The following is a 25,864-nucleotide window of genomic DNA, read 5'->3' on the forward strand; positions in this document are numbered from 1 at the left end:
AGGAGAATCGATGTTTCGGGCATAAACCCTTCTCCTGAAGAAGGGCTTATGCCCGAAATGTCGATTCTCCTGCTCCTTGGATGCTGCCTGACCTGCTGCGCTTTTCCAGCAACACATTTTTCAGTTCTGATCTCCAGCATCTGCAGTCCTCACTTTCTCCAATTGTATAAACACCCACAATCTTGGAAGTAGATGTTTTGATGAATGGCGGAAATTACAAATAGGCTTGGATATTAACGGTTTGCTAAAAATTACAAGTACTGAATCAAAATCAAAATAGCGCAAGACCCTCAGATTTTAACCCAAAGTATGAGTGCAGTCACCTGCTGTGCAGCTTATTTTCCCCTCCAAACTCCTATATGATTCAGATTTTTCCTGATATCTCCTCCCTCAGTTCCCCTAATCTCAGTTATCATCATACTGTACCTTTTCTCACTGTAGCAGACACTATGGGGAGTATGTTAGGTACCTCGATGTCACTGCTCAGTGGGTTAATGCTATCTGCACGATGTTGGTCATCAAAACACAAACAGAACCCAAAGAAACAGACCAAAAGAAACACCAGAAAAAGAAAAAAAAGAGAATGTCAGTTGGTAAGAAATAAAAGCATTATTACTTGCATTGTAAGCCTTCACATATGTTCACCCTGTGAAAACAATGTGAGCAGGCAGATCACCAAATACTCAAACAAAAACAGAAATTGTTGGAAAAGCTCAGCAGATTTGGCAGCATCTGTGGAGAGAAATCTGTGTTAATGTTTCAGGTTGAGTGAATGGATGGTAGTTACCAAATATTCACACTCTAAATGTCATATACACAGATACACAGTGACTTCTCAGTGCAAGATTCTCACATGCTCTCATTGTGTTAAACAGGTGAAAATACCACCAACATAAATTAGCCAAAAGCACCACCAATAGCATTTTTGTAAACAATTCTACACATCATTTTCTTCTTTTTCCTTATAAGTCAACATCTAAAGAAAAGGTACCAGAGAGCAAAGCCCATCTGGAAATTTACTGTGCCAAATCATATCTGATCAAGACCAGCTTCACTGAGACTAGACTCAAAGCATGTAATTTCTTGCCATGCTTTAAAGAAGTCCACCTCCAAACAGGACAGCAGACTTCGAACTTCAGTCATGCTTCACTATTTTCCCCCGAACTTTCACTTAATATTACTCTACTCTCTGATAAAGTGTGTACAGGTCTGATTCAATCTTCACAATGCTGCGATTGACACATTACCAGTGTGACTGGTTATCAAAACTTGCTTGGGACCTCATTTTTATTATAGCAAGGAATTCATTTTAGTGAATAACAACAATATAATAACATATGGTAGAGCAAACAGCAAGATTTGCATACATTTAATTAAACCTTTTAAAAAAGAAAATGCTTCATGCCGCTAAGTCACTTCTTACAGGAGGACCTATTGCCATGGAAATGCCAAGTTGACATCCTAGGGGTTACTGCTGACCAGAAACTGAACTGGACATGTAAATACCATGGATACAAAAAGAAATCAGACAACAGCAATTCTAACCTACCTCCCTCCTACCCCACCGGACTGAACTGACCACTTCCTTCACCCACTAGTACCCAGCCCAGCATCCAGCATCACCCCCTCCAAACCCGGCTGGACTCAATCCAATATTCATCCACCAAACCGTCAGCTTTCTGGACCTTTACATTTCAGAATTCATCAATTGGCTGCTGTGAAAGAAGGGGTATGGTGTGCTTTTCTCTGACACTTCTACACTCCGAAGGATCTGTCAGAATGCAAGTACGGCTCTGCGTTTCTAGGACAGCCCTGAGAGGAAACTGCTCAGAAATGCAAAAATGTCTTTTTTTGTTTTTCAAAAAAAAAAGGCCTGAGTGGCAATTTGCTCGAGATTGCTACTCCTTGGAAATCTTGCCCTTTGTTTAAGAAGTGAAGATGATTTCTTTCTCCAGAGTTTGAAAACCTGATGCTGTTCCACATCAGACTCAGTCTGCATTAACCAAACTCTCCAAGTGAGGCAAAATAATACAATTAAAGAGGTTTGTTTCTCAATTGTTCAGAGTGGAAACCACAGAGTTAAATAATAGATACTTGAAGATTACTTTAAATAAAAACCTATTAAAAGCATTAACAGTTTACTCATTAACTTGTCTGGAATGCCACTGCTGCATTTTACTAGTTTTAGGAAAGATTGTCAATTTAGATTGCTACTGTTGGTGCCTTCTTTCTTCCTCATCTACTTAAGAAGACAACTACAGAGATAACTACAGCAGTGAAGCAGGGGGGGGAGAAGGCAGGTGCTGACATTAGAAGAACTAGACAGAGGTGAAGCCAAGTCAGGAATTTATTTTGTAATGTTCAACTTACCCTCTACATTGTCAGATAATACCGAGTAACTATGGCATTCTCCTTCACTTGCCTCACCATTACGACAAACCTCTACTTCCTGACTACAATCATCCAGTAATGGCAATGGTATAAAACCATCATCAATAGGATCCATGTAGTCATAGAAACCAGGAATTAGGAATGTAATATTCTAGAAAATAAAAACACTTCCATTTCAGGATGATCGAATTAAACAATGAATGAATTAAAATCAGATTCTTTACATACTCTGATACAAAACAATTTATTCTTGCAAGAGTCCCGGGTCTGCTTTATCAAAATGAATACCCATTTGGGTTAACTACTCTCTTACAAATAGCAGATAATAAAAATTCAAGCAAAACTGTTTAATATTTGTATATTAATATTCCAAAGGTCCACTCTGAAATAAGAATTGGTCAAGATGGAAAAGCTGAAACAGAAAATTCTATATTCCCCTGCAATTTATATAAGATCTACAAAATAATTCAACGGCAACAGTTGTAACATGAGTCTTCACAAAGTAGGGATCAGGAGCCAAACTTTAGGGGCTGTGAGATCCAAGGCAGTAATGATGACCGTGAAGTCCAGATATGGCTACAACAGCTATGCTCCCGCTGAGCAAGCGCTGGCTCTCTCAGTTCTCATTTAAGAGGTTTGATAGTTTCCAAGCCTTGCAGTGGGGAAAAAGTTGGGGAAGTGTTGCTCTAATGAACATTAAAAAGGAATTATTTGGATATATTGAACAATATTTTAGACAGACTATCATTGTAACACAGACAGAACAATAAAAATTAAAAGTTTTGGAAGTTAGCTATTTATTGTACAAGGACTCTACTTGTGTTTTAGCTTATCCATCCCTTGAATGAATCAGGAGTGCTAAAATACCACTTGTGGTAAAGAGACTGGTCTACTTAGTATAACTTACCGACTGTTGTTTTTATTACCCACTGTTATTGCAAAGCCATCCCTCAATCAGGGATTCAGACTTACCATTTGTTTATTTGTAAGTATAAAATTAGCGAGACCGAATGCATGGTTTGAAGCATGGTACAGGAGGGAGAGCTTCACAATCTTGAAAGATTGTGACCATTCTGGTGGATAAGGCATTGATTAAAAAGTGAGGAGCTTGCAACTCAACATAATTGAGACTAATATGGAGATTCTAGATGGTTTAAACTAAATTGACAGGGGGATAGGTGACAGCATAGAGATGTAGAAAGTGGCATAAGATACATGAACTGAAAATGTTGTCAGCATTTTCAGCAAACCCTCTCTTCTACTGTGCTGTCTGACTTGGAGTCAGTACAAATGATCTCACCACGGGAAATAGAGATGAATAGCAGCAACTTTATTAAAAATGCACAAGAAGAAGCAAGCCATTCAGATTGTTGATTATGCCCCACCATTGAATACGAACATGGGTGTTTGAGCACTTCAATGCCTTTTACCCATACTATTGTTATGGACCAGGCCAGACCTCCTCAAAATGTTTTAAGAAGGTAGCCTAGACCCTAACCTTTTCTTATTTTAAAGGCAGATGTGAAGTGGATATTCCAGGAGTAATGCATCTGGACAAACCACTCAGCTTTAAGCAAAACAGAATTTATTTACACACTACAACTGAAACACTAAAAGAGAATTTAGAATATCTTAACAATTGGAAAACTTAACTGACCCGACACAACAACTTAACTATGGAGCTGTTCCAATCCAGTAACATCCCATAAACCCACCCTTTGGTAAAATGGTAAATCGAAACACAGATTCTTACAAGCAGGAGGAAACAACTCCCAAAAGATATTTCAGAGAGAAATCTCCCCTGCCCATTATTAAACTAGACATTTTGGCACCTCTGCCTCTGCGACCTGTCTTGACAAAAAAAAACTAAGGACAAAATAACCTTTTTAAAGTGACAGCATCATCCCTATATCCCTTCCACACCAAATGTAATCAGAACTCTACCAATCTCTACTTTAAACATGCTCAAAGACAAAGCTTCTGTAGCCCCCAGTAGATGGAATTCCACAGATTCACAATCCTCGGAGTAAAGATATTTCTCCTCATCTCAGTTCTACATGGCATTCCTTTCACGTTTAAATTGTGCCTTCCTGGTTCTAGACTCCCCAACCAGGGGAAGAAACTTACTTGCATCTATCCTGTCTATCTGCTTAGGTTTCAATGAGATCACCTCTCCTTTACACTCCTGACACTAGCCCCAGACATGGCAGACAGGGGAGAAATTGGTGCCCATTTTGCCAGGACCTGAAAATGCTTCTGGATGGGGTGGTGCAGAGGCAGAACTTCTTCATCTCCAAGGAACCCTAAGAAGGCAGTGACCATAATATGATAGAATTTACTCTGCAATTTTAGAAAAGGGTCTTTCTCCACTCCAGAGTAAGCACTCTCCAACTCTTCTCGCCAATACCTCTCATTCACTCTGCTATTGTAACCACCACTTATCAAGGTTCACACTCTCCATTTTCACCAATGCCAACAACATCCTTCCCCACTCACTCATCCCTCCCCAACTTCCAACTCACTAACTCTGCATGTTCTTTGTGCTATTTACTCACTCGCTTGAGAACTGCTCACCTGCACAAAAAGTAATAGTTGTATTCCGACTTTCACCTCCCAAAATACTCCCTCTTTCTCATTCTCGGAGATAAACAGCCCACAACAGGTTAGAAACAGGCCATAGGCTGCCTAACATAAGCTCCTCACCCGTTATGTGGACAGCATCCCGATTCTGACCATCCCTAGTGGCTGACTAACAATGTCCAAGCTCCTGGACTGACATAAGAGACTGCCTTTGATTTACTTGCTGGGATACCCTTGACTTGATTGAGGCCTAATGACAGCCAGGAGGTTCCTGCTTTTGTCTGTGCTAAATAGCATGGCAATACAGAGAAATAGGAGCCCAGTGGCAGGGAAGGCAAGGCAATACAATACAATTTATTGCAATGCAACACAACGAAGCTGAGAGTATCCAGATAGACTTAGAGTAAATGAACACTATGACAGTGAGCAAAGAGCCCAGAGATGCAACTTATGGTTCAGTTTATGAGCTGGGTTTGTGTCCCAGAGTGCAGTGCCCCCTGCTGCAGCATTACAACGATAGTTGCCAATCTAATATGGAAGTGCGGAAGTGCCTGGAAAGGCATATGAGGTGTGCCATGAAGGATCTTAGATGGTGGACACATATCTGAATCCAATACCCATGAAAGGGGAGTGATAAATGGCCAGTGCCCATGGAGTGTATCCTGAGATGTTGATGTTCAGGCTCCAACATGGAAGTCCTTCACAGCAAACACAGAACTGAAATCATGGAGTCACTGAGAATGGAAAGCACCCTTCAATCCAACCAGTCCATGCCAACCCTAATCCCAAACTAATCCTGCCTCTGCTTGGCCTATGTCCTTCCAAACGTTTCTTATTAGTGAACTTACCTAAATGTCTTTTAAATTTGCAACTGTACTGCACCCACCACTTCTCTGGAAGTTCATTCTACACACAAACCACTCTGTATTTAAAAAAATTGCCCCTTTTTAAAAAGTCTTTCTCCTCTCACCTTAAAAATATGCCCCCTTGTCTTGAAATTCCCCACCCTAGGAAAATGACAGCTACATTCACTTACCTAAACCCCAAATCAGCAAGTACCAACTCCATGTTGAGAATTCTCAACAACCAGTTTGTTTGGTAAGATAGGAAGTCAAATGTTCATGAGGCAAGTTAAGCAATTAATTAGGTATTTAACAAGCAATAATCCCTTTCTTGGCAACTCCCCATGGCCTAGTGGGCAATTTGTGCAAAACATAAAACATAGCATGAGGTGATCCTGAGACTGAGATAGGCCTTGCCAGATTTCTCTAACAACTCTGCCATAAGTCTCAACATAGCCCTAGTTGCTCAGATTCTATAATATTCTGTCCTCAGTCAGTTAAAAGGGAATGGGATTAGAGGAAACTGCTCTGAATGGGATTAGAGGAAACTGCTCTCGTTTACAAGCTAGCACAGGTATGATCAGCTAGATGTATGGTCAACCTCTGGTATAATTGCCAATACTAGCCCTTACACGCATCACTAATGCAACAGATTTTTACCATCTTACCTTGCCTTGTAATTCTCTGCTCTCGTATCCAAACAACATCAGTGCAAAGTTATTATTCAAACTGTGAATTGTTCCATCTGGCAGAAGAGTGATCAGTCCACTGATGGTAGTGAAAACCCACACAACTCCTGAGAAAACCACTTTCTGATTCACATCATCTTCCACAGATACAGCTGGGAGAAAAAAAAAACAATCTTTTCACACAGTTATTACAGAATCATTAGAGGTTTGAAAAGCATTTCAGGATCGAACAAATCAGTATCAAAGCATCCAGTCTCAGGGAAAAATTCATCATTCAAAATTTATTCAGTGCTGATTGTATTGCTGCACAGTCTGCTTTCTAATACCAGGCTCTGCTAAGGAAGTGAATTGAATCTGGAACATCTTATTCCCACTCTGAGTGCAAGACCACAAATGCTGACAGCAATTTGATCCTAAATTGACAACTTCATTCTTCCATAACAGGATGACTGTTTTGAGAAGTGGAAAAGTTGATGTTGCATTAGCATTTAACGGCTGGTTTCGAACCACAGAGCAGAGAGGTAATTGTTGCACATCTAGCTGATGATATTTTAATTTACTGACATGCAATAGTGGTGTGGATGCAATTAGAGATGAGTCATTATATGTACTATACCCCAGCAGTACAGAATAATGAATGGATAGCTCGGAAATACAAATGGAGGTTGGCAAAAACTCCAGTCAGTAAGGGGTTAGGTCAAAATATCACTAGGGTTAGGGTTAATGTGGAATCAAAAGAAAAATGGAAGGAGTCAGTGATAGCAGGAAACTAATTAGCACATGGAAGCATGGAAGTATGGAGAATTAGTAAGGATGGGTATGGCCAGTAGGGAAAGAAGCTGCATTTTCCCTTCACCTGCCACCAAAATATCTTGCAAAACCACTTCAAACCATATCATCTCCCAGCTAAGACAAAAGAAAAGCACAGAATGAAAAGAGATAAACAGATGAGCAAAGAGAAAAGAATAAAGAGAAGACAAAATTAGAATTTGAATTGAAAGTCAGCCTGATGGCAATCACATAGGTTCTTACAACTATCAAAGAAGTTATCTAGGTCACGAATGCCCTTTGTGCAGTACAGTGGCTCAGTGGTTAGCATTGCTGCTTTACGCTCTAGGGACAGGTTTGATTCCAGCCTCAGGCAACTATGTGTGGACTTTGCATTTCTCCCCACATCTGTGTGGGTTTCCACTGGGTGCTCCAGATTCCTCTCAAAGATGTGCAAGTTTGGGGATTGGCCATATTATATTGCCCATAGTATCCAGGGATGTGCAGGCTATGTGGATTAGCTATGATTTAGGGAAGACAATCTGCTATCCTTACCTGGCCTGGCCTATATTTGACTCCAGACCCACTGCAATGTGGCTAATTTTTAATTGTTGTCTGGGTTATTAGGGATGGGCAATAAATGTTGGCCTAACCAGAACTGCACAACTCATTTTTTATTTTTTAAATTCAATCAAGAGACAGATAAAAAATCAAGATGATGAGAAATTTGGGTAAGAGATAACTGCTTTCACTAGTAGTTTTTGAGAAACCAGAGGACTCAGTTTTAAAGTATTGCTGAAGAAACAGAGGGAAGATAAGGATTTAAAAAAATAATGAATGCAAATTATGGCAATTTAAAATGCAGAAATGGTGGACAACTGTAATTTTCGAGAGTCAGATAAATTCTTCAAGGAGCTAACTAGCAGTGTTCTTTCATAAGCAATTATGAATCACCCAAGCCCTTTCTCTCCAATGTGTGGTTCTATTACACCACTGTAAGCAAAAAAGAATAATTGTAATTCTGACATATTGCAAAGCAAATTTGGATGGCACATGGAAAAGCTCCAATGAACATTTGGAAGTGAAGAATACAAAACATCAGCAAACATATTGAGTTGGTTCCATATCATTTTGTAATTTACATATATGAAGAGCCCCAGGCACCCCACAAAACCCTCAATCACCCACAGTCACACAACCACATGGGAGGAAGGTAAAAAGCAAGAGGGGAATTAACATTGTTTATTATGTAACACAACAAACGTGAAAAATTTAAGTCTCAGGAACTCCTTTTTAACCACATTGTGTTGATTGTCTCTAATCCCATCAGCACATTAAGACAGTGGTTCCCAGTGGTTCCCAGTGGTTAGCACTGCTGCCTCGCAGCGCCAGAAAACCCGGGTTCAATTCCCGACTCAGGCGACTGACTGTGTGGAGTTTGCACATTCTCCCCGTGTCTGCGTGGGTTTCCTCCGGGTGCTCCGGTTTCCTCCCATGGTCCAAAGATGTGCAGGTCAGGTGAATTGGCCATACTAAATTGCCCGTAGTGTTAGGTAAGGGGTAAATGTAGGGGTATGGGTGGGTTGCGCTTCGGCGGGTCGGTGTGGACTTGTTGGGCCGAAGGGCCTGTTTCCACATTGTAATGTAATCTAATCTAATCAAATCAAACTTTAGCCTCCAGTGGGATCACAGAAGCCAAATATGGAGTTACGAGCCTCTGAGAAACAATTGCAACTGTGGACAGATGAGAGGCAATGACAGGATGAGACTGTCACCCACTGGATCAATTGTGCCAAACAGCCCAAAGTGCTCTTCAACTTCAGAAAACACTTTTGGTGGTGGGCCTGGGTTGTGTGTGCTGCAAACAGACACAGTAAGAGACCGGCAAAGACACTTGTGCCTGGAGTACGGTAAAGTAATGAGGTAATAGGAGACCTGTGGTATTTCAAACTTCACTGCATCGCTATATTTAGCATAGATCGAGGACTGGCTAATTAATAGAAGACAGATTTGGGCAAGAGGGGCTTTCTCAGGGTGACAACCTGTACCACAGGGATGAGTGCTGGACCGACAGTTATTTACAACATAAATTAATGATTTGGATGCAGGAAGTGAACGCACTATCACCAAGTCTCCAGATGAAACAAGACAGTGGTGAGAATGACACAAAGAGTCTACAAAGGCATATAGGCATTTGGGGCAGTACAGTAATCAGGACTCCCGCCCACCTTCCCAGGGTCCCTTCACCGCCTCCAACACACCCCATCCACCTGGTTACCCGCGCTGGCCTATTATCCGCCTTCAATCTCATTTCCAACTGCTGCTGAGACATTAACCGCCTCAACCTGTCTACCCCCCCTCCCACCCCCAACCTCTCACCCTCACAACGCACAGCCCACCACTACCTCCGTTCCAATCCCAACCTCACCATCAAACCACCATGAAGGGGGTGCCGTGGTAGTTTGGGGCACTGACCTCTACACCGCTGAAGCCAGATGCCAACTCGAAGATACATCCTCCTACCGCCCCCTCGACCATGATCCCACCCCCATCACCCCCCAGACCATACAGAACCTCATCACCTCGGGAGATCTCCTACCCACAGCTTCCAACCTCGTAGTCTGGGAACCCCGCACCGCCCAATTCTACCTCCTTCCCAAGATCACAAGCCTGACCAACCCAGCCGACCCATTGTCTCAGCATGCTCCTGCCCCACCGAATTCATCTCCACCTACCTCGATACTGTCCTATCTCCCCAGTCCAGGAACTCCCCACACCACCCATGCCCTCCACCTCCTCCAAGACTTCCATTTCCCTGGCGCCCAACACTTCATCTTCACCATGGACATCCAATCCCTCTCCACCTCCATCTGCCATGACCAGGGCCTCCACGCCCTCCATTTCTTCCTCTCCCAACAGTACCCTTCCACTAACACTCTCATTCGTTTGGCTGAACTGGTCCTTACACTTAACAATTTCTCCTTCGAATCCTCCCACTTCCTCCAGACCAAAGGGGTAACCATGGGCAACTGCATGGGCTCCAGTTATGCCGTCTCTTTGTCGGCTAGGTATAACATGTAGTTACACCGGCACCACTCCCCACTTCTTCCTCCGATACATTGATGACTGCATTTGTGCCACCTCTGGCTCCCGCGAGGAGGTTGAGCAATTCATCAACTTCACCAACACATTCCACCCCAACCTTAAATTCACCTGGACAATCTCTGACACCTCCCTCCCCTTCCTGATCCTCTCCATCTGCATTAATGACGACTGACTTGACACTGACATTTTTTACAAACCCACCGACACCCACAGCTACCTGGATTACACCTCTTCCCACCCTACCGCCTGCAAAAATGCCATGCCATATTCCCAATTCCTCCGCATCCACTGCATCTACTCCCAGGAGGACCAGTTCCACCACAGAACACACCAGATGGCCTCCTTATTTAGAGACCGCAATTTCCCTTCCCAAGTGGTTGAAGATGCCCTCCAACGCATCTCATCCACATCCCGCACCTCCGCCCTCAAACCCCACCCCTCCAACCGTAACAAGGACAGAACCCCCTGGTGCTCACCTTCCAGCCTACTAACCTTCGCATAAACCGCATCATCCGCCGACATTTCCGCCACCTCCAAATGGACCCCATCACCACAGATATATTTCCCCACCCCTTTCCACTTTCTGCAAAGACTGTTCCTCTGTGACTATCTGGTCAGGTCCACGCCCCCAACAACCCACCCTCCCCTCCTGGCACCTTACCCGCCACCGCAGGAATTGCAAAACTGCGCCCATACCTCCTCCCTCACCTCCATTCAAGGCTCCAGAGGAGCCTTTCACATCCATCAAAGTTTCACCTGCACATCTACCAATGTCATTTATTGTATCTGTTGCTCCCGATGCAGTCTCCTCTACACTGGGGAGACTGGATGCTTCCTCGCACAGCACTTTAGGGAACATTTCTGGGACACCCACACCAATCAACCTCACCACCCCGAGGCCCAACATTTCAACTCCCCATCCCACTCTGCTGAGGACATGCAGGTCCTGGGCCTCCTCCACCGCCACTCCCTCACCACCCGACGCCTGAAGGAAGAACGCCTCATCTTCTGCCTCGAAACACTTCAACCCCAGTGCATCAATGTGGATTTCAACAGTTTCCTCATTTCCCCTCACCCCACCATACCCCAGTTCCAGTCTTCCAGCTCAGTACCATCCGCATGACCTGTACTGCCTGCCAATCTCCCTTCCCACCTATCCACTCCATTCTCCCCTCTGACCTATCACCTCCATCCCCACCCCCATTCACCTATTGTACTCTTTGCTACCTTCTCCCCAGCCCCAGCCCCCCCCCTCCCCTCCCCATTTATCTCTCCACCCTTGAGACTCCATGTCTCCATTTCAGATAAAGAGTTTTTGCCCGAAACGTCGATTTTCTTGCTCCTCAGATGCTGCCTGACCTGCTGTGCTTTTCCAGCACCACTTTAGTCTAGACCCTGGTTTCCAGCATCTGCAGTCCTCACTTTTGCCCAGTAACTAACACCGCTTCCTCTTGGTACCAGGTTCAATTCCAGCCCTGGGTGACTGTCAGATTTTCACAGTGTCTGCGTGGGTTTTCTCCGGGTGCTCTGGTTTCCTTCCACAGTCAAAGAATGTGCAGGTTAGGTGGATTGGCCATGCTTATTGCCCCGTAGTATCCAGGGACGTGTGGGCTAGGTGTATTAGTTATGGTAAATGCAGAGTTGTAAGCATTTGAGGTCAGGGTGGGATGTTCAGATGGACCAAATGGCCTTGATCTGCATTGCAAGGGTTCTATGAATTCTATGATTCTGTGAACATGTTAAGCGATTATGCAAATATTTGGCAGATGGAATAAAATGTCAGAAATGTTAGGTTATGCACTTTGGCAGGAAGAAGTGAGGAAATTAATGTTATCTGAATGAAGAAAGACTGCAGTAAACTGCAGCACAAAGAGATTTTGGAACCCTCCTGCATAAATCTCAAAAATTCAAATTCAGCAAGTAATAAGGCAGGCAAATGGAATGCTGACTTTTATTTTGAAAGGCATGGAATAGGAAAAAGGGAAGTCTTGACAAAAACTATGCAAGACACTTGCTAGACATCTCCAGGAATATTGTAAAAACAGCTTTGATCCCCTTAACCAAAAATGCACTGGCACTTGAGGCCGTCCAAAGCTTCATTAGGTTAAAACCAGGCACAGAAAGATTTTCTTATGTGATGGTGAGTAGACAGGGCCTAAACACATTGAAGTTTATAAAAATAAGAGGTGACCTCACTGAAAGATTATGGCTCTTGAGAAGGTAGATACTGAGAGGTTGTTTCTCTTTGTGTGAGACTCTAAAATCAGAGGAGACAAACACAGTGTAAGGTATTGCCCAGTTAGGACAGAGATGAGAGGGACTCCTTTCTGAGAGGGTACTGAATCTGTGACATTCTTTACTATAGATGTCTGTCAAAACTGGGTAGTTTAGTATATTAAAGTCAGTGATAGATCAGTCAGGGTGATGGGAAAGGGAGCAGAGTTGAGGAACATTAGATCAGTCATGATCGCATTGAGAGGTGAAACATACTTGATGATCCAAATGGCCTACTTCTGCTGCTATGTAGTATGATAACTGTTGTTAAAAAGATGCTCTGATTTCTATAACTCCAAGGAAAGGTTTCCATCTGAAAAACTGCTCATCTTATTGCTTCACAGATATCATGGTCAGCTGATTGTTTAGTGTTTGTTTTGGTTTCAGCTTTTCAAAATCAGCAGATTGTATTTTTGACACAAGGTCTACTTTAGAAACTTCAAGAGTTAACAACAGGGTATTTTCATCTCTAAAGTAAAATCCACTTTCATAATAACAAATTATATCACAGTTAAAAATCACACAACACCAGGTTATAGTCCAACAGGTTTAATTGGAAGCACACTAGCTTTCGGAGCGACGCTCCTTCATCAGGTGATTGACAATCACCTGATGAAGGAGCGTCGCTCCGAAAGCTAGTGTGCTTCCAATTAAACCTGTTGGACTATAACCTGGTGTTGTGTGATTTTTAACTTTGTACACCCCAGTCCAACACCGGCATCTCCGAATTATATCACAAGTCACACCAATCAAAGGTTTGCTCAGTATTAACTGTTCCCTTCGACATTTATTTTTTTCCTAAGGCAAAACGAGAGCTATTCACTGTACCTGCATAACTGAGATCTGGTGGATGAGGAGGTTGATGGTCTTCACTGCTTGGCCCCTGCAGGCCTTTATCATTCAGTTTAATGCTGAGAGGAAAAGTAGTGCCATCTTTTGCTCTGCCAGCTGCACGCTGAATTTTCAAATTCTGAAAGAAGAGGTAAACTGTAAAAAGTAACAAACATCTAACAAAGACTTCAAAAACATCCCTACCACCTCCTTCAACCATTGGTAAACTACTATCCTTTGCCTCCATTTGTACTGTAACTTTAGGCAACATGATTTTTCACAGCTAAAACACAATGTTGGAGTTCTATGCAAATGTTAATGAGCATACAGTACTGACTTTGTTAACTATTTAGATGCACAAACGTTTCTCATGCACATAAATAAGTGCCCTTGTTCTCTTGATTATATGTTGAAGATTTTTGTCTAAATCCAGTGTCCAAAGACAAGATCAAGCAATTCAACTAAATACAAACATCTAAGGTTTGGTTAAACATGTTTGATTTTTCAGCGCAATAAAGTTGTGTTATTTAACATTTGGCATCAGTTGTTTCCTGGAAAGTATTTCTTGTCCTACTTGGTTTAAAGTTTACCTCCCTAAATGAGAGCAGTAGCTGAGATAGATTCCTTCTACATTGAAAATAGGAAAAGAAAGACCATACAAAAATACACAGTTCAATGTGGTCAGGACTGTCTGTCATTTCATACTTAAGAAAGCTTTAAGATTAAAAAACTTTAAACCCAAAATGAGCCATATGGAGTAAAAAAAATGAACAATTACTGTTCTGCAATAAATAGAACAACGGCTTATCTTGTATCTGTCTCTCCACTGGTCGTCCATTCTGTTTCTTTACTTACTTACCATTTTTCTTTGTCTCCACATAGGTTTTGTATGTTGAAACTGGATCTTTTCCTCAAGTTTGGCATCTTTAGCGCACAGTAAACACAAGCGAGTTGTAGGTCATACAGCTGTAGTGAGTTTTCATTTGATTGCTATTTTAGGAAAATTGGGCAAATCCAGGAGGGATTGTCGGACAGGATAAGGCCATTCAAGTCCTCTAGTCCACTGTTCAATTAGAGCAGAGTTGGTTTGTACCTTAAGCACCATCTCTCCATCTTAGTTCCATATCCCTCAATGCTCTTACCTATCAAAAACCTAACTTTGTTTGAAATTATCAACTGAATACCAAACTTGAGAAAATCCCAGATACCCATAATGCTGTGTGGATAAGTGCTTCCTGCAATCACCCCAAATCTCCTAGCTTTGTTAATGTCACGTTCTCATGCACTGAAACAGTTTTGCTCTATTAACATATCAAATCTTTTAATGAACTTTCCACATTCAAGGGCATGCAGTGCTCCCACAGCTAATATAAATGTAATAGTTCCTTCTGCTTTAAATTCTTGTCCTTTGAAAAAGGGTACTTTGTCTTTATGAGCTTGGATGTCCCACCAGCTGTGAGGAATTTCTGGGCTTGAACCCTGAAATCGCTATACTCATTTACACTTTCTGAACTCCATCCTATAGTCTTGTGCACTCAGCTAACTACTAGTGTCCCTTTGCAATCCTCTGTTCTAATCTGTACTAATTTATTGTTTGATCTAAAGCCATTGTCAGAAATTTCTATCTAAAGTTCTTCTGTCACACAAGTCATTTTCTTCATACAACGATAAGCTGTAGCAATGGTACAGATCTCTGGAGATATTAGCCGCATCCTAACAATCAGGACACATACGTAGCATCCTTATTCTCCATCTGCTATCTTCTGTAGGTACAGATATACTGTAGGTAATCTAATCTAAACAAATCCTTATTCAACCCAACAGGTTAGCTTTAATATTATGAATTTTCATATTTGAAGTCTCTGTTCATCTTGTTGAAAGTCTTCGGGACATCCATGTAAACAATTAAGTCAATAAACTCTCAGCATTGCATTCCAATTTACTATTTTGACTTCAACAAGTGGTGGAATAAACAAACTCATCAAGTTGTGGCTTAGGTTGTCAAGTCAGATATACTCAGTATTCAACACATACAGTAACAATACAGCATTTAAATTAATTTGTAGCTTTGGACATGACTATTCTCTTGGAATACTAAACAAATAAAAAAGGCACTTAGCTATGTCTGAGCAAAACTGCCCCTTGAAACATAATCCCACATGTCAGGTGTGGCTTTCAATATTATCCAGTTCCACAGTGGCTTGCTACTCTTCTTCATAAAAACTGCTGACTGGAAGGAAATTAGCCAAAGATTATAGAAAAAAATTCCTTTCAGGATACCTTGGAACACACTGGTCAGCATTTCAGGATCTCAAAAACGTGTCTAGCAAAGCAGCTGCATTCAAAAACATTAACCTCCCTGTATCAAACCAAGGTGCCCAAACAGACTGCATAGAACATTGCTTCAATAAATAGAAATACATCTTTAAGTTAACACGTACTTGATGTGTACACCCCTCCCTGTATTTTAAGGAAGCTGTTAGAAGCCTTCCATCCTTCTCATCTTACTTTACAATACCCACATTCAGCATTCTCAAACCTTTGGTATCTTTGTGCAAGATGAGGGTATCTTTATTGAAGGAATAAGATCAGTTATTGCAAAGCCTATTATTTCATCTGTAGATGTGTATCCATGGAGATAAGCAAACGATGCATCACAGGATACAATTCTTCCCTAAAGAAAGAAATAAATCAACGTGAAATAAATCAAAGTGTGTGTGGAACAGGCATGCATTTTAGCATCCATAACATGCAATACATAGGGCAGGGTGGACAATAAGAGTACAAGAGTCTGGAAATTCTTATTTTGAAATTCCTTCAGCCCTACAATTCTCCAAAATATCTCTACTGTCAATTATGATATCTTACAGGTGAATTTAAACTGTTCCAATAATCAGTGCCCTTACCTTCAACTACCATTTTAAAATTCCCTTCTAAAATATTTCAGTCTACCTGTATTTCCTCCCAAAGACATTCCTTAAACCTAACCTCTTTGACCAAGATTTTAATCACTTGCCCTAATATCTCCATATGGTAACTTGGTGACAAACTTTCTTTGATGACGCCTGTGAATTGCTTTGGGATTTTTACCACATTAAAAAATGCTACATAAATGAAGTTGTTCAACTTCAAGTTGAGGCACACAACAACTACATATATGTACTCACACTGCCTGTGAATGTGACAGAGGCAGTAAGTCGCTCTACAGGTTCCATCACCACAACACAGCACTGCCTGTCTTCACCAGTCATGCGCTTCATCCAGACTGATACAGGGATCTCCACTCCACTGCTACTAATAATGTCAATCTGTAAATAAGAACACAAGCCATGGTAAGAAAACTGGAAGAGGGTTTATCAAAAAGATACAATGCAAACAATTGTTTGTTTATCTCGTTTGAGTTGATGGGGAGAATCCCAATAACGAGTCTCTTTATGTTACATACCAGGAAGCAGCAGCTTGCTTTTGGATAATGACTTTCTAAAATAATGTGCAATAAAAGTTCAAAGTGCCATTCCACTTGTCCCTTCCCATCCTGAGCAAATGCAGGTTGATTTTATGTTAATCCTCTTCCTTCAGTACTGGGTTTAACATACATAGTGGGAAAATGTGAACTTGTCCACTTTAGCAGGAAGAATAAACAAGTATATTATTTAAATAAAGAGCAATGGCAGAATGTTTTTTTGTCTGTAGGATGAAGTACAGATTGAAGGTTACACAATGGAAGTGTGACTGTCCATTTTGACAGGAAGAATCTGAAATATTATTTAAATAAGGAGAGATTGCAGAGTATTGGATAGAGAGATCCTGTATCCCATTACATATGAATCACAAAAAGCTACTGTACAAGTACAGTTAATAATTAGGAAAGCTGAGATAATGTTATCGTTTATTGCAAGGTGAATTGAAAACAAAAGCATGGAGGTGTTGCTTCAGGCATTCAAGGCACTGGCAAGACTGCATCTGAAATATTATACACAGTATCGGTGACCTTATCCAAGGAATAATGTAAATGTATTATTGGAGAGAGATCAGATACTACTTGCTAGACTAATCCCTGGAATTGATACCCTGGTGGATGGATGGTCACAAATAGTTGGCTTACGAGGAAAGGTTGGACAGGTCAGGCTTTGTTTCTGATAAAGTTTAAAAGAGAGGGGACACAATTGAAATATATAAATTCCTGAAAGGTCTTGACAGGGTACAGAAGCTGTTTCTTTTTGTGGGACAATCTGGAACTGAGGTCAATGTTTTAAAAATCAGACTTCAGCCATTTAAAACAGAGAGAGAAGGTGAAATGCTTTCCCTGAGGGCCTTGAGTATTTGGAAATCTCTTCCTGAAAAGGTGGTGGAAGCAGCGTCTTTGAATATTTTTAAGGCCAAGGTTGATAGATTTTTATCACTCATACTTTCAGATTATGAGGCGAGGTGAGCTTTTATGTATGTTTGGTTTAATTAGCAGAAGGATCCACTGCCATCTCATAACAGTAGCCAACTTTGCACCTTCAACACAAATAACTCATCAAGAGCACGACAACAGAAACATGAAGAGACATCCATTCATTGTGCTGATTTGGTCACATACCACTTTTCCAGAGATAGTCACAACTCGTCCATCAAGTTCTGGATGTTCTTCATTCAGCACCTCTTCCAGCTCATGACTGGACTTTGACACGAGTAACGACAACTTCTGACCAATTAGCTCTTTGCTACTGTAACAAAGCAGCTTACAAGCCATGTCATTGGCCACTAATATCTGTTGAAACAGAGAAACAGCAAAAAAAATCAGAATGATAAGAGGTGTCAGATAGAAAATCACCAGTGTTTCACGAAGGCATCATATCATTTTGTGAAACAGATCTAGAAGACTAGATAATTGGAGTTTTTACTCTTATCTGCAGGCAACTGTTCCAACAGGTCAACTAAACAGGTGGGGAACAAAAGGGGTTAAATAGCAGGGAAAGGAAAGAAATGCTGTACAGTCATCAAGAAGAGTTCAACATTTCTTAGCTTAAAAACTGGGTGGCAGTAGAAGACTTTTTTTAAAAATTCACTTGTGGAATGTGAGCATAACTGACTGGTCAACATTCATTGCCCAACCCTAGTTGCACTTGAGAAGGTGGTCAAGGGCTACCTTCTTGAACTGCTGCAGTTCATTTGGTGAAGGTAGGTCCACAAAGTCCTTAGGGAGGGAGTTCCAGGATTTTGAACCAGCAACACTGAAGAAATGGTAAGATATTTTCAAGTCAGCATAGTCAGTGGCTTGGAGGGCATCTTGCAGGGCTGGTGTTCCCAGGTATCTGCTGCTCTTTTCCTTGCAGATAGAAGTGCTGTCGAAGGATCTTTCGTAAATTTCAGCAGTGCATCTTGTAGATAGTAGACACTGCTGCTATTGAGTGACAGTGGTGTAGGGAGTTGATGCTCGTGGATTAAATGCCTATCAAGTGAGCTGCTTTGTCCTGGACGATGTCAAACTTTTTGAGTGTTGTTGAAAGTACAGTCATCCAGGCAAGTGGGCAGCATTCCAACACTCCTGACTTGCGCTTCATTGACAGTGGACAGGCTTTGGCAAGTCAGTATGTGACTTTCTTGTCACAGTATTCCAAGCCACTAACTTGCTCTTCCAGTCACTGTATTTATATGGCGAGTCCAGTTGAGTTTCTGGTCAATGGTAACCTGGACACCACTCAGCTGAGGCAAGAGAATCTTAACAGTATTTCAGACATGGCACATTGTTACAAGCATTCCCAGCTCAGGCTGTAAAAAGCATGCAAACAAGATTTGAATTTGACTTGAATCTCAATTAGAATGTCCACAATATACCAGGTGCACATGCAGGATTTAGCCCAATAAGATAGAATAAGCACAATTTGCTGTTTTAGATAGTAGCAATGTAGCATGACAGAAATGTCATCATTAAACACACCTGCGAGTGTATTTTATGAATAAATTGGCCCAAATACCTAAGAAATCCTAAGATAAAAGTTAGCATTGAACAATACCATCCTCCCTCAGACAAGTATAACTTGACTATGTAAATATTAGAGGAGAAAGTGAGGTCTGCAGATGCTGGAGATCAGAGATGGAAATGTGTTGCTGGAAAAGCGCAGCAGGTCAGGCAGCATCTAGGGAACAGGAGAATCGACGTTTCGGGCATTAGCCCTTCTTCAGGAAAGGCTGAAATGCTGTACAGTCATCAAGAAGAGTTCAACATTTCTTGGCTTAAAAACTGGGTGTTTCCTGAAGAAGGGCTAATGCCCGAAACGTCGATTCTCCTGTTCCCTAGATGCTGCCTGACCTGCTGCGCTTTTCCAGCAACACATTTCCATCTATGTAAATATTAGGTCCTTTTCTGTGTTGCCACTTTCACAAAACCACACAAAGTCTCCTCAGGATTATGCACCTTTGACCTTCTGCAAATACAATGTGGCTCTACCTCTTCCATTTCTCCAAGCTATATGTAGTAAATATATGCCAAACGTGTCCAGTAGGCTGAAAGATCAGGGTCTATCTTATACCTCTGTAGTCAGGCCATCAATTGTAAGGATAGCTTTGTTCGGGTTGCGCACGGCAGCAGGTAGGGTAGAATTGCCATCACTTCCGAGAAGATTCCAAAAGTTGCTTGATATATTAGAAGCTGACCCAGGCCCAGGGCAAGAAATGGAACCACTGAGATCAGTCACGAGAAGGTTTCGGGAGGCCACAGAGGAATAACTGTAGGAGTTCAGAGATTCTCCTTTTGGAAGCAAGCAATGAATAATCAGTAAGGTCAAGCCAAACTTGGTCACCTTCTAACTTCAAAAGATTTTGGGTTAAACAGTTAAAATGCACTAAAACCTAAACATATGGTCAAAGATTACCATGTAATCTGAAACTTCATTGTAATACATCACCTAAATTTGAAGGCAAACAACACTATCCAGTACCATAGCAGAATTCTACAATGTGCATACTTATTAATGGGTCAATCTACATTTCAATTCTTCTCAATTGTTGCAAATTGCAATTAAAGTTTGAACGTTCCTAACAGAAAAACTCTTCCAGCACACACTACAACAATTGGAAAATGTTACCTGTGAAAGATTCCAAGTTCCAGTGGGTGCCTGGAGGTACCTTCCGCAGTGCAGGCTTTGTTAAGCGTGGAAATGTTTTGCTGAAGTCAAAAGAATCGTTTAACTTCTTTTCAAGTCCAAACAGAGCTGCCCTCATTCTCTTGCCTTTCTCCAAACTATCACATGGGGATAAAGCTCTATATTTACGATCAAAGGAGCCCAAGAGTCGTGACTCCATGTTTAGCACTTACACAGTAAATTACGTGACCATTCACCTAACAAACAGATAAAGGACAGTCAGAAAAAAAAATAGAAACACAGCAACTGTTCATAACATTTTGGTCACTATTCCAAGTTTGCAATGCAGAATCAAGTACCAAGCACCAAAACAGCCGAACAGTTGGCAGTGAAAGACCAGGCAGAAGAAGTGCAACTTTACCCACCTTAAAATTGCTACTGTATTTTTTTGATAAAACAAATCAGAAATGTGGCAAACTTGCAATTTTTGAGAAGATTTGTAGTTCAGATTGAGGTTCAGGTTGCAAGTTTGCTCGCTGAGGTGGAAGATTTGTTTTCAGACATTTCGTCACCATGCTAGGTAACACCATCAGTGAGCCTCCGTTGAAGTGCTGGTGTTCTGTCCTGCTTTGCTATTTATGTGTCTTGGTCCGTTGTGGTGGATGACATCACTCTTGGTTCTTTTTCTGAGATGTTGGTAAATGGAGTCCAAATTGATGTGTTTGTTGATGAAGTTCTGGTTTGAATGCCTGGCCTCTAGGATTTCCCATGCATGTCTTTGTTTAGCCCACCCCAGGATGGATATCCCACAACCCACTTCACCTTCAATGACAAGACCTACAGACAAATCAATGGGACACCCACGGAATCACAAATATCAGGATTCTTGGCAGAACTCCATCAACAAACACATTGATTTGGATCCCATTGACTAACGTGTCAGAAAAAGAATCAGAAGTGATATCACCCATCACAACAGACCAAGACACAAATAGAAAACATGACAGAACACCAGCACTTCAAACGGAGGCTCACTGATGATGTCACCTCGGATGGTGACAAAATATCTGAAAACAAATCTTCCAGCTCAGTAAGCAAACTTACAACACATGGCAACTGTTAGTGAAACTAAAAATTAACCATTCAGATCATTCACACATACCCTGACTGAAGATCATATTATTGGCACAAACTTTCAGAGGTGTTGTATTAACAAACATTGTCAGGGTCAGAGTTATACAGCATGGTCATAGACCCTCCAGTCCAACTCAGATAATCTAAATTGATCTAGTCCCATTTGCTAGTATTTGGCCTATAACCCTCTAAACCTTTCCTATTCATGCATCCATCCAGATGCCTTTTAAATGACATAATTAAACCTGCCAGCACCACTTCCTCTGACAGCTCATTGCATAGACATACCACCCTCTGCATGAAAACATTGCCCCTCAGATCCTTTTAAATCTTTCCCCTCTCACCTTAAACCTGCACCCTTAGTTTTGGATTCTCGTACCCTGGAAAAAAGATCTTGGCCAATCACCCTATCCATACCCCCCCATTATTTTATAACCCCTCTAAGGTCACCCCTCTGCCTCTGACGCTCCAGGGAAAAAAAGCCCCATCCTATTCAGCCTCTCCCTATGGTGCAAACCCTTCATTTCCACCAACATCTTTGTAAACCTTTCCTCTACCCTTTCAAGTTCAATAACATCTTTCATAAAGCAGGGAGACCAGAATTGAATGTAGTATGCCAAAAGTGACCTCAATGTCCTGTACAGCCGCAAAATTACATCACAACTCCTACGCCCTAATCAATGAAGGCAAGCGTGCCAGATGCCTTCTTCACCACTCTGTCTAACAGCAACTCCACTTTCAAGAAACTGTGCACCTGCACCCCTTGTTCTCTTTGTTTGGCAATACTCCCCAGGGCCCTACCATTAAGTGTATAAGTCCTGCCCTGGTATGCCTTACCAAAATGCAACACGTCACACTCATCTAAATTAAAATTCATCTTCCACCCCTCAGCCCAGTTGGCCCAGCTGATTAGGATTGCATTGTACTCAGAGATAACCTTTGTCGCTGTCCATTACACCACCTACTTTGGTGTTATCTGCAACCTTACTGATCATACCTCTATATTCACGTGCTGTTCATTTATACAAATGACAAAAAGTAGTGGACCCAGCGCTGATCCTTGTGACACACCATTGGTCACAGGCCTCCAGTCTTTGTAAAAAGGTTAAGCCCCATTTTTGATCTTCATTTTGTTTTTTAATTGAACAGCTTTATTAACTTATTCTGCCACTTTCCATGACTTGTGTGCAAAACTCTACAGCTGACAGTGGCTGCACCCTCTTTAAAATTGTCAATAACGTGGTCTCTTTTCAGTCCTCCTCTCAAGAACACAGATGATTTCAGCTGATTGTTAAAATTACAGCATAGGCAGTCACTTGACTCAGCATGAATTTGCTGACTCTTCATGTACTATTAATTCAAAGTCCTGCTTCATCTGCCCTTTCCCACTCCCACAAGCTCTTATTTTCCACCTTTCAAGAACCAAGCGAAAATATTATTTGTTAAGAGAAGCTTTCTTCCTGCCCTGCTTCGAGAGACTTTTCCAGGGAAGCAGTCCATTGCTGTCCACTATCATCACGAAATGACTGTTTACAGTTCACCGCAGGTGCAGCTGAGAATTGAGAGCATAAGCTGACTTATCAAGTTTCCTTGCAGCCTTTCTTTCACCCTCAAATCCACCTGTTTCAAGGTACTATATCCAACTTCTGCATTGTTCCATCAAAACAAAGGCAGACCTGTATTTATATAGTGCCCATGGTGATATCTGGATGTCCTATATCACTTTATGCCCAAAAGTAGTATGAAACTGGTGCTCTGTTGTATTGTAGGAAATGGCAGCCATGTCGCCACAAACAGTACAGGCCATTCTGCTATAATGTGCATTTCGTTAATGTGAATTGGCCATAATAGTTTGATGAATTGGGGACACTGTTTCTAAAGCATGTGTTGGCTGTAACGCAACTACAGTGCCAACACTTTTAAGCATTGTTTCTAAACCGCTATTTCTCTATAACACGGGGTTGTACAAGAATGCAACTAACGTGTTATTGAAGAACTATCTGTGGTGAGAGAATAACCAAATAATCTGTTCTGGAAACATAGGAAATAGGAGTAGATGATGATTTGGTCTTTTGAGCCTGCTCAGCCATTTAAATGATCATGACTGATCATCTACCCAGCACCCTCTTCCTGCTCTCTCACCATATACTTTGATCCCTTTAGGTCTAAGGAGTAAATCCGATACCCCTTTGAAAACATTTGATGTTTTGGTCATAACTGCTTTCTGTGGCAGAGAATTCCAGAGTCACCTCTCTATGGGTGAAAAAAATTCTCCTCATCTCAGTCCTTAATAGCATACCCTATAGCCTTAGACCATGGCCTCTGCTTACATACCTTCTGATCCATCAGGAAAATCCTTCCTGCATTTACCTCATCTAGTCCTGTTAGAATTTTATAGGCTTCTAAAAAAAAAACCTCCCTCGTTCTTTAACACTTTAGTGAATACAAATCCTAACTGATCCAGTTTCTCTTCATGCTCCACTCCTACTATCCCAGGAATCAGCCCGGAAAATCTTTGATCTTCTTGCAAAGCCAGAACATCCTTCCTCAGATAAGGAGATCAAAGCTGCAGACAATACTCCAGGTGTGGTCTCACCAAAGGCTTATGCAATTGCATTAGAGAAGGTGGTGGTGGTGAGCTGCCTTCTTGAACCAGTCCAGTATACTGTTCTGTGGAAAGTTCCAGCATTTTGACCTAGCGACAGTGAAGGAATGGCAACTTGATTCCAAGTCAGTATATGTCTAAGAAGGGAATCACTTGAGCCATATTTTTAACAAATATTTTTAAAATTATAATATATCCAATTTCAGATCATGATAACTTTGTAGAGCAATGTGTCCTAGTTGAAGGGATGCAGCTCTGTTGTAGCAACAGCAAAAGATTAGCTTCAGTGTCAGAAGTCAGATGACAGTTGACCAGCCACGGTAAGAATGACTTAGCTGCTAATGTGAATCTCTTAAAAGAAGCAAAACTAAATCGAGTCCTACTCATCTGGATTGTTTTCATATCTGTCTCACTGTTAAGAAGCTTTCTACCATTCCAATCTGTTTCCCACTGTTTTCTTTCCTCTTCTGAAAATCTCACTATTGGCAACAGTTCAACTTTAGAATGTCTTTCACCATTTTCCAATGTGTATTCAATGGGATGGGATGGGGTGGGGTGGGGGAGAACCTCGGTCGGGGAGTGATCCTCCAGGGGGGATGGGGTTGATCCGTCAGGGGGAATGGTGGGGGGGGGGGGGGGGGAGGAGTGATGCATCCGGGGGCTTGGGGGGTGATCCTTCAAGGGGTTGGGGGGGGGGGGAAATGATCCTTCGGGGGGATGGGGGGGGGGGGAGGGGGAGAATGATCCTTCGGGGGGGGATGGGGGGGGGAGTGATCCTTCAGGGAGAATGGGGGGGGGAAAATGATCCTTCGGGGGGGTTGGGGGAGTGATCCATCAGGGGGGATGGGGGGGGGTGATCCTTCAGGGGGGTTGGGGGGAGGGGGAATGATCCTTCAGGGGGTTGGGGGGGGTGGAGTGATCCTTCGGGGGGATGGGGGGGTGGAGTGATCCTTCGGGGGGGGGGGGTTGTGTACGAGATCCGTCAGGGGAGTGAGTCAGGGGTATGTGGGTGGGGGTAGACGCCGGTAAGCCCGTGCGGAGCTCCCACTCCCGCTCCCACTCTCTCACTCTCTCACTCTCTCTCCCCACGATGATTGTCGGGCGGTCAGGCCCGAAGGGCAGCGTTTCTTGGAATGAGACCGCCCCGTTCCTATGTAGGGGGTGGCCGGGCCGGGCCGGGCCACGCCTGGCTCGGGACGACCGCGCCGGCAGCTCGCGCCTGTCCTACCTGCTCTTCAGTTTCTCCCCGTTCGGCCGCGAGCCCGCGCTCCGCCGCCAAATTCCGTCGCCGCCGGTTGGCGCCGAGCTTTGACGGGCAGCCCAAGCCGACCAATCGCAGGCCGTGCGCCGCATGGAGCCAATGGAGCAGCGCCGAGGGGAGGCAGGCGGGGCTGTTCCCCTGGAGACGGCCACGCGGTACACGTTACCATGGGAGCGCGTGGAGGGAGGTCAAAGGTCACTGGGTGGTGCCGGGTTCCCTCACCATGGGAACACCTCGACATCTGAGCTCCCCACGTTCAATTTGATTTGCACAAATTCAGCCACCTCGGCCAGTTAATGTAATCGACAAACTTT

The 25,864-nt window shown here is 42.5% G+C and overlaps 1 protein-coding gene across 2 annotated transcripts in view; it reads right to left on the reverse strand.

Moving 5' to 3' along the window:
- pask (PAS domain containing serine/threonine kinase) overlaps positions 1 to 25,590 on the reverse strand; it is a 44,720-nt gene extending 19,130 nt beyond the window's left edge. The window contains exons 1-10 of one of the 2 annotated variants that reach the window (XM_043701746.2): positions 25,518 to 25,590; positions 20,554 to 20,807; positions 19,999 to 20,216; positions 18,066 to 18,236; positions 16,648 to 16,788; positions 16,020 to 16,154; positions 13,478 to 13,619; positions 6,482 to 6,654; positions 2,371 to 2,542; positions 427 to 501 (exon numbers count right to left, since the gene is read on the reverse strand). In XM_043701746.2, the coding sequence (XP_043557681.2) occupies positions 427 to 501; positions 2,371 to 2,542; positions 6,482 to 6,654; positions 13,478 to 13,619; positions 16,020 to 16,154; positions 16,648 to 16,788; positions 18,066 to 18,236; positions 19,999 to 20,216; positions 20,554 to 20,770 (1,444 nt within the window). In that variant the 5' untranslated portion in view covers positions 20,771 to 20,807; positions 25,518 to 25,590. The remainder of the gene's footprint in view (positions 1 to 426; positions 502 to 2,370; positions 2,543 to 6,481; positions 6,655 to 13,477; positions 13,620 to 16,019; positions 16,155 to 16,647; positions 16,789 to 18,065; positions 18,237 to 19,998; positions 20,217 to 20,553; positions 20,808 to 25,517) is intronic. The other variant, XM_043701747.2, reaches the window with a different exon arrangement.
- Between the last annotated feature and the right edge of the window lie 274 nt (positions 25,591 to 25,864).

This window comes from Chiloscyllium plagiosum, unplaced genomic scaffold (assembly GCF_037043375.1).
Source record: "Chiloscyllium plagiosum isolate Xiang-an unplaced genomic scaffold, Cpla_swu_hap1 HiC_scaffold_13, whole genome shotgun sequence".
NCBI classification, from domain to species: domain Eukaryota; kingdom Metazoa; phylum Chordata; class Chondrichthyes; order Orectolobiformes; family Hemiscylliidae; genus Chiloscyllium; species Chiloscyllium plagiosum.